The sequence below is a fragment of the Terrapene carolina genome, unplaced genomic scaffold (genome assembly GCF_002925995.2).
Source record: "Terrapene carolina triunguis isolate 2854851 unplaced genomic scaffold, T_m_triunguis-2.0 Scaffold42, whole genome shotgun sequence".
NCBI lineage: Eukaryota > Metazoa > Chordata > Testudines > Emydidae > Terrapene > Terrapene triunguis.
This window is the reverse complement of record NW_020664393.1, coordinates 64,390,053-64,403,173: the sequence shown is the minus strand read 5'-3', so window position 1 is coordinate 64,403,173 and position 13,121 is coordinate 64,390,053. Positions and strand designations below refer to the sequence as shown.

At 45.2% G+C, this 13,121-nt stretch overlaps 1 protein-coding gene across 1 annotated transcript; it reads left to right on the top strand.

Moving 5' to 3' along the window:
* The first annotated feature begins 3,348 nt into the window (after positions 1 to 3,348).
* On the top strand, positions 3,349 to 11,755 carry OSR1 (odd-skipped related transcription factor 1). Its single transcript, XM_024198623.3, has 3 exons — positions 3,349 to 3,466; positions 9,392 to 10,083; positions 10,664 to 11,755. The coding sequence occupies exons 2-3, from the start codon at positions 9,437 to 9,439 to the stop codon at positions 10,797 to 10,799; spliced, it is 783 nt and encodes a 260-aa protein (XP_024054391.1). The 5' UTR covers positions 3,349 to 3,466; positions 9,392 to 9,436; the 3' UTR covers positions 10,800 to 11,755.
* The last annotated feature ends 1,366 nt before the right edge of the window (positions 11,756 to 13,121 follow it).

Sequence of the window (13,121 nt, the reverse complement as noted above, 5' to 3'; positions counted from 1 at the left end):
CCCCCCCCCCCCCCCCCCCCCCCAGGATTCGGGACTGCCATGTTCCGCGACCTAACCGGCAGAAACAGCATTGAGTAGCAAGGCACCTATTGCTCTTTGCAGGGACAAGACGCTCTCAAGCACTAGCCTGTAAAATAGTCCTTTAAAAGCCTCCCTGCTCATTGGGATCCCTTCAAGGCGCCTGGAGCTGGCGCTAAGAAATGGTTTGAATGTTTCCCCTAAACAAAATATGTAACATTGTTAAGCGCGGTTTCATCCTGCCGCCCTTTGCCAGGGAAAACTCTCAGAGAAGCCCCTCATCGTTTTGCCGGCAAATGACTGCAGGATCGGGCCCGAAATCGTCATTTTAATAAGTTAAGTGAGTACAGAATCCCCCTAGCTAAAGGAAGGAAACAGGAAAATGCCTGCATCAGAATATATAGCACTTCAAATATAAACATTTAAAAAAATAAATCTTGCTCTAGCTCCCTCGAATTCATACACAGGGTCCTTTAATCAGACAAAGAATGCTTTTTCATACCTACCTACTCTAGTCAGTTTCAGCAATCTAAGAGGAGCTGATTTGCTTTGAAGTGTATATTCAATATATTCGTGGGCGGGTGTTGTTCTGTGTGTGGGTAAAACAAATTTGCCATCGGGGTTGTCTCTCTGAGCTTTTCAACTGAATCAAAAATCCAGGTGTGATAGAAATCCAAATCAGAGTCTGTTGTGGTTTTTTTTAAAAAAGCGTCAAAAGATTGTTTCATCGAGCCAGCCTCTGCTCTCCATTACCCAGGAGTGAATCCCAAGTAAAGCCACGTCAATTACTCCGGGTTTACACCGGTGTAAGTGGGAACAGAAATTGGTACTGTATCCTTGGCTTCTCGGGTTGGCCAGTCTTTGGGAATTGGAGTCATGGGCAGGTTCAGCATCCTACCCTCCGGGCAGGAGATACCAGGGATAAGGGAAAATTCAGCTTCTTGAAACAGTCACAATAGCGTCTAATTCCTAACAACGTGGTTAACTTTGGAAGCAGATGCCTTTTCTTTTTACGAGTCTCTTTAAAGTCTAACATTCCTAATCGACAGCAGATACTCACTAGGAAAGGAGAGTAGATTCCCTGCGTGTCAGTGTTAATGGTGACTTTGTATCCCGTTACTGGTATTATGTTCCCTGCTGTTGCAAGTTGACATAATGCAAATTAACAAGGGATACCATAAAAGAAATCATCGGAGGGTAAAAGTTTTGGACCAGCTCTCCCTCTGTAATTCAAACACCAGATATTTAAGACAAATACACTTAACGAAGCAGTTAACCTGAAACTTCAGTTAAAACGCCAGTTGCTTGACAATTCGAAACATAAGTATGTTGAACAAATGCATAAATATAATACAATGCAATCTCCAGGCATCATCCACGTACACCATATCTCAGTTATACTAAACGCTGGAATTGTTTTCCCACTACCCACTTTAATTTTAAACTAGATTTGGATAATTAATTGCCCATTTCCCTCCGCCTCAAAAAAAGTGCTCCTTGCTAGTTTTTTTTCCATCTGAGCATCTGCAGGTATTGTTTGTTTGTTTATCATTAACGTTTGATGCTTACGTGATTTATTTCTAAATTGAAGGCTTGCTTGTTTCTGTTTTAAAAAGACATATAAACACACACACATAATAATAATAATATTCAACGGTAGTTGTTCTTTATTTAAAATCACTTTCCAAATTATTACACTTCATACATTTTTGTTCCAAGGAATATTGATAAAAATGCTCAGGCTTTGAGAGAGAGATGGGATGGGATCTTGTCTGTGCCATCATTGCCCCTGCACATTAGAAGTGCCATTCATTTTCGACAGAAGTGGAAGAAAACCTGAAACATATTTTTCCTATAACTGAAGGTTATCTGTGCGCCTCAAAATTGTGCTGTTCTTTGGAGAAAATGGGAACGCAAAGGTGGCTGATATTCATTATGTTGAATATTCATCCGCGAAATATTCACTTTCATCACTTATTTTATCGCCCAGTATGATAACCCGGGTTTCTGCTGAGACTTGCAAAGTAATTGTAACAGTGACAGTGACAAGGTAGCCATGCAAATAACACGCTGATCCCTGAGCACAAAACGATGTTCGCCTGACAAATCTGTCTTCACCCACATATTATATTACTCTCGTTGTTCTTCGGGATCATATAATATACTCAGGCAATGTTCTCCTTCACAGACCTAAAGAGTGTGAACGGATGGACGAATAGAAAAACAAATAAGCAAGGGGGCTATGGCCCCCGGATTAATTATAAAGCACGTTTAACCTCTTTCTTTCAAGGGCTACTTTGCTTTGCCTAAATTGTCTGACCCCGGATTCAAACGAGAATGTTATGCACATCATTCTGGGGTAAAACCGCAGGCGAGGGTTAGGGACCTGGCTGTTTTCACACCGTGTGGAAACTCGTTCCAGGGAGCAGCTCTCCAATGGAGTGCGTGGATCCAGGTCCGGCGGGCTGGATCGGTGAATCTAGCCTGGGGCGTGGATCCTGCCAAGGATGCTGGGAGAAGGCTGAGCCCGGGTTAAATGGGTCTTATCCGCGAGTGGATTCTTCGCCGGTATGTGGTGCGGGAGATGGAGGGTGGGTCTCGTGCGGGGTTTGGAGAATGGATCCAGCTGGGGGTATGGAGAGGGAATCTGGTCTCCGGGCAGGGTGGATCCACCAGATCCTGCCAGGGAAGTAGATCCCAGTGGGGCCAAATCCTGGCCCCGGGGCAATAATCTGTGAGTTCTGACCCGGAGGGGACCCTGGCGTTGAGCCGTGAGCAGCTCTGCCCCGGGCACAGGGGAGTGAAGTGAGCGCGGCTTAGGGGCTGCGCTGGGGAGCAGGGGCGGGGGACTGCCAGAACGGGGCAGCTCTGGGCTCCCCGGGGCGGAAGGGACGGCTGACTCCCTGGCTGGGGCACTGATGCTGCTCCCCTGCCACGCGTGGCTTCGGAGCCCGGCTCGCCCGTGGGTGCCCGGGCGCGGGGCGGCGGGTGCCCGCAGGGAGATGCCCTGGGAGCCGTGCGGGCTGGAATCTGGCTGCCCCGTAACAAGCCGGAGAGTTGAAAAGTTGGATCTTCTCAGCGAGACACTTTCCCCCGTAGTGCGCATGCCCAGCGTCCGGTTGGGGGTTGAAATAAGGAGGAGGCTGGAGGGAAGGGATCACTCCAGTCTGAGATCGGCTTCTCCAAGGCGCGCCTGCCCTCAGACCCACATACAGCAGCAGGAGGAGGAGGAGGAGGGAGAGACTCTCACCATCTCCATCCCCAGGAGCACCTGGCTCCCTCTGCTCTCTAGGATCTGTCTGTACCCAGCTGGAGGAGGGGGGGGGGGGAAGAGCTGTGCAAAGAGAGCCCAACCAGGGCCACTAACTTAGCCCAACTTTTTTACCAGCTCCAATTTAGCCCCGGATCTTGTCACTTCTGCCAGCGGTGGAGCACAGATCGGGATTAGGTAAATAAAAAACCAACAACTCCTTTTGTTTTTCCCCCAAGTCTCTGTGGTTGGCTACATCAGTCCAAAGTGTCCCCTATCTGCCTCGGACAGTGCAGGTGAAGGGACAGATCTGCTGTCGTTAGAAGGACTTTTTTTTCTTTGGGGGCGCGGGGTGAGGGGAGCCTGTCTGAAAGTTTTTAAAGGGTGCTTGGATATTTTGCTGCTATCTAAAAGCGTGCCTATCCCATATGGAGCTGCTCCTTCCCCAGTGCAGCCGAGCTATGCTTTTAAACGGAGATGAAACTGACATGCAGCCTGCAAAACCCGGGGTGAGTCAGTCCCCAGCAGTCTCGAGTGCCCTAAACTGTGTAGACTTGAGCGTTTAGATTTGTATTATTGTGTACGCAATTCTGCGCGTTTTAGTTACCAGGCAGCATTCACCTCTTTCAGACAGAGCAGAACTGACATGAGTCTGATGTGTTACGTCCGTTCGGAGGAAGTTCTGTGCAGAGAGAAACTCGCTTCTTTCCAGGCCATTCTGTCAAGTGTTAGTGTAAAAGTGAGGCTTATTCGTTGTTATTGTTATTTCTGGCTGTCAGGAGGGAACGCTATAAAAACTGGACCTTTTGTAGATTGCTGTTGAGGTTGGGGGAGAAAATAAACTCAAGAAGGTGCTTGGAGTTGTTAACCCCAAGCAGGTGCACTGTTGGTCCAATTTAAAATGTACCCAGCCCAGTAAAAAACATAAATAGGGACCTGATCAAGATGCTAATGCAGCGTAATGCTGTCACCTTCCTACAACAGAGTGACACCGCAGGATACATAGATCTAAATAAATGAGATAAATGTTTATCAGGGATGGTCTAGACAGTATTTGGTCCTGCCATGAGGGCAGGGGACTGGACTCGATGACCTCTCGAGGTCCCTTCCAGTCCTAGAATCTATGAATCTATGAATCTAAAGATCGGTGGTGTCAGAAGATTAATCGAAAACCTGCACGGTTTGATTGCCTGAGGCCTAGGGGAGCGAACTACACTCTCTCGTTGGCCTGCCATAGCTAGAGACGTTGGAGAAGTAACTGTCGTTGTCTTCTTTCCATTACTTGGACTCGGGAAGCTAAGGGAAAAGGAGGTTGCGGATGGAAGGAAAAGTTGCTATTACCGATTATTTACGGAGCACCGTTTGCTCCATAACTCGGGAGGAAGGCTGGGACTTCCGGACTCTTGTGTGAAGAGGGTGCAATTATTTAAAACAATTTAATCCAATAATAAATGAAACGTTTACACTCGCAGGTATTTTTCTAATTGCTCAACTGGTTTGTGTATTAAATGACACCCCCAGGAAGCCCACATGCATGCTTTCTAGCAGAGGGCATTCCCAAGCACTGCTGTGCTTGAAAGGAGGCAAAATACGTTAAATTGGCATGTTTAATTCCATTGTAAGAACATCATAATTGCTGTCTCGTGAGGATCCGGACTGAGTGGTTTAAAAGGCTGCATTGAATACTTAAATTGAGCAATCTGTAGTGAACTGGATTTTTTTTTTTTGAGTATAACATATGCCTGTATTAATCAGCATTCGCTACGGTGGTCCGCAAGGCGTGTCAGCACTGATTTCATGATAAAATGTGAATGATGATTTTATAAGGATTTAGCAGAGATATGCTGATTTAGTCCTTCCCGTCCTCATTAATGTAAGCAATTAAGTCCTCCACGCTCAATTAGACCCGAATAAACCTTCCTCAATAGATTCTGCACACTCCATTAATAATCTGAAGAAATCTGCGCGGAATTCTCTAGTTGTATTCTCCAGAGCATCACGCTCTCAAATGCAGAGCGAAAGAACAACTTACAGCCCCAATTCCCTTTGCGGCTAGTTTCCTAAACACAGGTAAATTAAAAGGTCAATTTCCTCGTTTAAACTGATACAAATTCTGTCGCCTTGAAGGAAATATTGGCTACCTGGCACGCTGATAAAATTCTGCAGACCGTTCCAGTTTAATCGAAGGGATTTGGCTAACAAATTTTAAATAGTTCATTCGAAACAGGGTGGTTTTTTGACAGATGAGCCTTGTGGCAGGAGTTCTAGATATTCCCCCACCTTCTAAAGCCCCAAGAATCTGAAGTTTTATAACCACCAATTTATCATGTTTGTAAAAATAAGCAACATTTCAAGCTAATTTACTTCATCTATTCCCCCATGTGGAACTAATCAGTAAAACTCATTATTTATGAGTCAAGTATTTAATATAACAAATATCCCTCTCAAAAGACACATCAGAAATAGATAATTCAAAGTGAAAAGTAGAAAGACTGACTAACCACAAGATTACTGTGAGATTAATTTAATTTCGATTCATGAGAGGCGACCAACAAGAAGTTTGCCCACATTTTTTTCTTATTTATAAAATAGGGGAGAATATTTAGATTGAATTTATCTGGAACGTAAAGATTCCTGTGATTGTAAAACAATGGCAATTAGACAATAGCATGACCAAATCTCCAAAATAGGACAAAGGGTAAGAAAGCTGGGGACAGATGTAGTCTTTCAAGTTTATGATCTTATTTTGCAGGGTAAATTTATCTTGGCAAGAGTGGGTTTTGTTTCAGTCCTGTGTCAGTACACAAGTGGCTTGCTCTCAATTACTCAGCAAGCAAATCTGGTGTTTAAAAACTGTACAGTTTTATTGCGATGGGGGTGGGAGCGATTCAAGCAAATAACTCACAGGCTCTTTTTTTAAAAAAAAGATAACGATCTGTTTACATGAAGCAGAATTAAAGGTAGAGGTGACACCGAAATCAAAGAAACATTGATCTCTCTGTGGGGAAGGGAATGAGTAGAAAAGTACTGCAGAGAGAAATACACATTCCCTTTGATGTCTTAAGAGAGACTTCTCTACGAAATAAGCTGCTCTTCATCTATATTTTTGACTACCCCAGCTGTACAGAGCAAAAGTGTAGCTTTCATTTCTGGAAGGATGCCAACAAACTTGTATCAACCTGAACGCCCCGCCCCCTGAGCCCCTTCCTTTTAAAAAAATAATACTGCTTCTAGCAAACAACATAATTAGGACAATGGATGCTATTATGAATCATTTTTTGTACTTCCTTTTGCTTGAAAGAATCGTTGCCCATGTATTCGTTTGGAAAACTGAAACCGATTTTCTTTAAAAATGTGACGTCCTTGTAAAACAGGATTTTACCTAAATCTGTCTGGTGGGTTTGTGTTTTATATTTCTGGTTTGTTTGTTTTTTTAAATAAAACATATGATATGAAAAGAGTGGAGGGGCCCAGAATTCTGGGCTCGAAATTCGTTGAGTTTGCTGTTGCTTGACACACGTTTCAAAGATAAGAATGAGCCAGGATAATGGTTTAGAATTATGACCGATGTTCGGGTATCTAGGCGGAATGGGCAGCTGTATGTTTAGTTTAGTTTGTTCCTGAAATAAGTGATCAAGACACTTGTACCGCAAGAAGGAGACACCTGGCACTATATTAAAACTAAACCATGTTTGTTTCTCCGGCTGAAGAACAAATCTCAAAACGCAGGTTCGACCACTGGCCCCTGAACAGTTATGGGACGGAGGGAGTACTGTGTATGGTTTTTTAATCAGCCGCTATACAAAATGTATCCAATTAGCAAAGGCAAATCTCGGGAAAATGTCACACTCTTTTATTCTGGGTCATTGCGATGGAATTCCTATAGGATTTGGGTCTCCTTTCCTGCGGTTGATTTATGTAAAGCGGTGTGAAAGGTGGCCGTGGGGTAGAGGATGGGGCTGCTCAGAGGAAAAAATCCCCCTCTCATAATCTCCCGCCTTGGCCCCATACCCCCAGCATAGTTTCTGCAACGGCTATTTTCCTTTTAATCGCATCCATATATACATCTTTTGTTTGCCTGGGATCTAGAACTCTTCGGCCATCAGGTTTCCTTTGCGCCTGAGTCTACAGAGACAGCTAGCAATCTGGTGCTCGTTTGTAAACTCTGCTCCAAACGGGGCCTTAATACGTCAGGAAATTGACATAAAAAAGTCCCTTCATCTCGATCAGAAATCCATAATCTTTCAGACATGGGGCGGGGGGAGAATCGCTTTTGATAAATGCTCAGAGAAATTAGCAGTTTGGCATTAGAAATACGGTGGCAAATTATTATCCATTCCCAAGGCCCCAAAATAGCAGTACCAGAGACGCTCTCTGGGCAATCACTGGTTGCTGGGGAAATAAACATGGAGAACCAAATCATAGAGAGCGAGCACCCCCCCGCCAAATCTAAAAGTGTCACTTAAGAGGGGCGAGCTTTAAAATATCTGCTGCTGTTTCCCCCAAAGAGCTGCATCTTCTGCAGGAGATATGCGTGTGTTAATTACTGTGATTGCAGGACGAGTCAAATAGTCCCAGTTACCTACGTTTTTCTCTCCGTCAATATTTCCTTTGCCTTCTGAGGTGCAGTGCAGCTGTCTGGCTGAGACTGCCTGAGGGACCCTGATTTGAAAACACCCCCACCCCCCATCCCAAGTTCCCCTTGACTTCAATGGGTTTTTTTAATCAGACTTTAGCGGAGGGGGCGGGCTTTGCTTGTAGTACCTCGGCCAAGTCTGGGTCTCCCCCAGCCCCAGTGCAAACCCGCAAACAGGAGGTTGTGGGAGCCCGCAGCGTGGCATCGATTGAGCCGATCTGCCTGCGCGGAGATCTGACTGAAAATCGCTGGCGTGGCATGGGGCAGCGCAGTTCCAACTGGGCAGCACTTGCTGTGGGAAGATCCCTCGGCTTGCCTGCTCTCGGGAGAGGTACTGTAGTGCCCTGCAAAGCGGCTGTGGAAAGGCGCTTGCTAACCCCTAGTTTTAAAATGGGGTTTTATTAAGCCACCATCTCGCTGGATTAGCGAAGATCTCGACCAAGCTCGTCCCCTTGCAACGGAAACAAAAACGAAAATTCAGGCTTGACACCGGGACGCAGGGCTTTCGTATTTACTATTAGCAGGCTTCAAAAACCATCCCCCCCAGCCACAGGTGCTGGACCTGGGGTGCTGGTTTGAAGTGGTTTCCATCGCTTACAGGGTTTGCAGTTTGGTTTAATGACTTTCAGCTCCCCCCACTAGACACATTGTTCCAGCACCTCTGCCCCGGGCTTTGACGGAGTTCCCATGCAGCAGCTGAATGGCTGGGGCTGGACCGGGAAGGGGCTAAGGGGAAGCGCTGGGAGACGCAGCTCTCCAGATGCAGGGGCTGGGAGTTGGCGAGGGTAAAACCCTCGCGCTCTACTTCCCGTTGGTGGTCAAAGTTTGGTGGGCTCGGCGGGGAGACCTGTCACTCCTCTGGGCGGCAGAGGGCGAGCCCTTGCTTCGTACGGACAGGATAAGGCAGCGATGCGCTTTAGTTTTAACTCTTTTACCATGTGAGTTGCCAGGAAAAACGGTGTCCCCTGGGACTCTCGAGGGCTTTGCCATTGACTCCAGCGGGAGCTGCAGCGGGGAGCTTGGCACGTCCCCGCCAGCAAACTGGGTGGCTTGGGGGTGTAGCCTGGGGGTGTGCAGCCGAATAGCCTGAAGTTACACACAGCCTACCTAGAGGGTCTTGTTCCTGCCCAGCGAGCGGTGCGTAAAGCTGAGGAGGCCGCGCTGCAGCGAGCCAGGGCTACCGAGGGATGGTTTGCGTTAGGAGCAGGCTTGGCGGCGGGGAGGGGGCAGATGAAAGGGGTCCTAACGACCTGCAGATCTGTGCAATGAGCCTGGGGCTTGCACGGCTGCTGTGGGAAGGGGCCAAGGCGCACAGCGCCAGAGCCACTGCGAGCAATGGGCACCTTTCCACTGACCTGCCACGGGCTCTGGGATACGCCCAACAGCCCGGGGCTCCGAAGCCGGCCCTAGAAAAGGAGAGTAGCAGGCGGGGTGGCGGACCTGTCTCTATGGTCTCCCTGTTACAGGTCTTTGTCTTTCTCTTCCAGACACTCGCCTTCCCTTCTCCGAGATCCTCCTCCCCAGTGGCCACCATGGGAAGTAAGACTCTGCCGGCCCCAGTGCCCATTCACCCCTCCCTGCAGCTCACTAACTACTCCTTCCTCCAAGCGTTCAACGGGCTGCCCGCGGTGCCCTCGGACCACCTGCCCAACCTGTACGGCTTCAGCGCCCTGCACGCCGTTCACCTGCACCAGTGGACATTGGGTTACCCAGCCATGCATTTGCCTCGCTCTTCCTTCTCCAAGGTGCCCGGGGTGTCCAGCTTGGTGGACGCCAGGTTCCAGCTGCCTGCCTTCCCTTTGTTCCCACACGTCATCCAGCCCAAGCAAGAAGCCACCAGCGTGCCCCTCAAAGCCAAACCCCGGTTTGATTTTGCCAACCTAGCTGTGGCCGCCACCCAAGAGGATCACTCTAAACTGGGCCAGGCGGACAGCCAGAGCTCGCCTCCGGGGCTCGGCTCCTTGCTCGAGGTAACTAAGCTCTCCCCGGAGAAGAAACCCACCCGGGGGAGGTTACCTTCCAAAACCAAGAAGGAATTCGTCTGCAAATTCTGTGGCAGACACTTCACCAAGTCCTATAACCTTTTGATTCACGAAAGAACCCACACCGATGAGAGGCCCTACACGTGTGACATTTGCCACAAAGCGTTCCGAAGGCAAGATCATCTGAGGGATCACAGGTAACTCCAGCATTTTAATAGCAGGGGGGCGCGGGGGGAGGGTTATAACCATAGACGTTGCTTAGCTCTGTCCCTCCCTCTCCTATACCGCAAATAGAAAGGTGAGCTAGTCCATTTCCCTCCCTAAATGCAGGAGTGTTACCTTAGGCTGTCTACTGCTTTGTACAGTTTAGTAATGTCCCAAGTGATCGGGGCTTCTTGGTTTGGCAGATGAATCCGTTATAAAGGTTTACTTGCCTTCCCTGTACACCACAGAGGACCATACCCTCATCTGTCCGCTTTCTTTGCAGGCAATTTGGGATGGTCCTTCCTTTTTATTTTTGAAAGTGATTTTAATCAGAAACACAGAGTGGCCATTAGAGCCAGGTATTTACAGTAAAAGAATGACTCCCATAACACTGGGTGCTTCCTGCATGAATTTTTCCCCCTGTGTCCCCCATTCTGGCTTCTTGTCAAACACGGCATCTCACATTTGGGCCTCAGCAGTAGTTTGGGAAGTAGACCACAAACAAGGGGTGTTTTTTCACAGGTCACCTGATTGAATTGTCACTATTTGTAAATCTATATTCTTTCTCCCCAGGTATATTCATTCTAAAGAAAAGCCTTTTAAGTGTCAAGAATGTGGGAAAGGCTTTTGCCAGTCCAGAACTCTAGCTGTCCACAAGACACTGCATACGCAAGTAAAGGAGCTTAAACCTTCCAAACTTAAATGCTGAAACCTCCAACACCCATGAACTAACTTCCCCTCCAGACTTTATACCAAATTCAGAACAGACACAAAAAAAGCCCAGGATGGGAGCACTGAACTTTTTTTTTTAATTAAAAATAAAAGGTTCCCAAATCCTGGCTTAAAATATTGTTTTGCCTTTGAAACACATATTAATAATATGGAGAGTGCAAGAGAACTGGCTGTCTTGTGTGGCTTTGATAAACTTTATGCCAAAAGGTGGTGCTCACGTATTGGACAGGAATCTTCATTTTTTTAAAAGCAAAAACGTAGCTTCCAAAGGTATTACTTTTTACATTTTTTATTTTATACTTTTTTTGACTGTATAAAGCTTCTTACTTAAACACTTCAGGAAACAAAAAATTCCAGAAGACAATTAAGAACTGAAACTTTGGCTTCTTGTTACAGCACCATTGAGACCAGAACAACTTGCAGACTTGTTTGTTTGTTTCTGTTGTTGTTTTCTTTTTAAAAAGAAATGTTCCAAAGTGACCTAAATCTCAAGTGAAGTCTGCCATGCACTAAAAGCCTCATATAGAGCTTAGAGCAGCAGCATCAACACTAAGTGGATATCTTGTTTTTGTTTTGTGGTCTAGTGCCTTGGGAGGTGGTTTGTAATTTGTGGACTTATTTAAAAACACCCAAAGGAAAGAATAATGGCAATAAATCAAACTGATGCTATGCACAATGTGGTTTTAGTGGTACTTTAAAGTCTGTGTGTGTCTCGATGAGAGAGTGGGCAGGATAAATCTCAACCTGAGAATTTTAAAGGCTGGCTTTCTGAACAGTGTATTAAAAAAATAAAACTAAGAGACATTCCAATATGTTTTGTTTATTAAAAAAGTTGTATGGCTATTTGGCACTTTATGCTGATTATTGGTAATTGACATTTATCACTGGATTGTGTTTTTTAAGTATTAAAATAAATTGTTATTTTACAGGCAAGCCTGACTGGATGTACTATTCACATATGTTCTGAACGTTCTTTAACCATTTGCTTTCAGGTCTATCCTCAATCGAACTCCGTCCCCCAATTGTCAGAACTTTCCTTTTCAGGTGGTGTAATATTTTTAATTATTTTTCACAAATTGTGTACTGGGGGAGTGGCAAATGTTAAAAGTAGACGTCTTTTTTGTTGTTGTATGGGTTAGTCACTGTTTTTACCTACAAAGGAAAAGTCAATAGATCTGAGGGAGGGAAGGGAAAATGTTGAGTCAAATCACTGTGTTCCTAGTGTGAAAAATTCACCTTGGTAACTAAATCTTGGGTATTAGCAGATAAGATTAGATGTCAAAAGTGTTAAAAAACAAATCAAATGAATAATGGGCAAACTGTTACCATTCACACGGCCTGAGGCCATGGGGGAAACACTCCTTTACATTCTCTCTCCCTTTTCATTGTCAGTAGTGTATATTTATCAATTGCATCTTGGCCCAGTCTAGTGTTGATGGGCGGCCTTTGATTACAGGCAGCTGTCTTAGATCAGAGATGTTTATTCCACTGCAAAACCGCTTTGGATTGAGACATAGAGAGGGAGTTTTGAGCCGGGGTCCATCTGAGCTTTTAAAGCATGTGTTGCTTCTTTTGTAATTTCACAGACAGAACAGCTTCTTCCCTGATCATCTGCAAGTCACCTCTGAAATCAAAAAGCTGAAATCAAACAAAAATTTGCCTTATTACAGATCAAAATAGTAACTTTTATTTCGGGTTTTTATTATTTCTAAAACATAAGGCTTAAACCTATAAAGCACTGAAATCAAAACAAAAACATGTTATTTCCCTTCTTTTCCATTTTCCCTCTTTGTTTTACAAAGATACTATTTATATGGGCAAGGAATCTTATGGATGATAAAAAACATTACTGCCTTGCTTTTTATTTGGGAAAGATAAGGATTTTCCCTTGTGTTTTTATATATATAGTATCTGTGAATATATATATGTAGTGGTATCTGTGAATGTGTGTGTGTGTGTGTGTGTGTGTGTGTGTGTGTGTGTGTGATTCATTCACAGATACCACTACATGTCCAATTCAATACATCTGATCCATTCCAGTGTCCCTCTTATGAAAACCTTTGCAGAGTTTAGTTTAGTCAGATAATGATTGCTGACTAAATATAGCGATAAATACGGTGGAAATTGACACATTTCCAGTGGGCCAATATAAATTAAGTTGTGCAGAAGTGGCTTTAGTAAAGATATGTAGTTGTATTGGGAAAATCAATGATTGTATTAAGCAACAAACAATACAAAGTACTTTGTTTTCAATTTGAGAGTCTATAAAAGAGAATAAACTTATCTGAAGTAGGGCACA

What these genes read in the sequence shown, in the direction of transcription:
- OSR1 (XM_024198623.3), top strand. Translation starts at nt 9,437, where the DNA reads ATGGGAAGTAAGACTCTGCCGGCCCCAGTGCCCATTCACCCCTCCCTG. An exon ending in GATCATCTGAGGGATCACAG is followed by an intron (nt 10,084 to 10,663) that starts GTAACTCCAGCA and finishes CTTTCTCCCCAG; the next exon opens with GTATATTCATTCTAAAGAAA.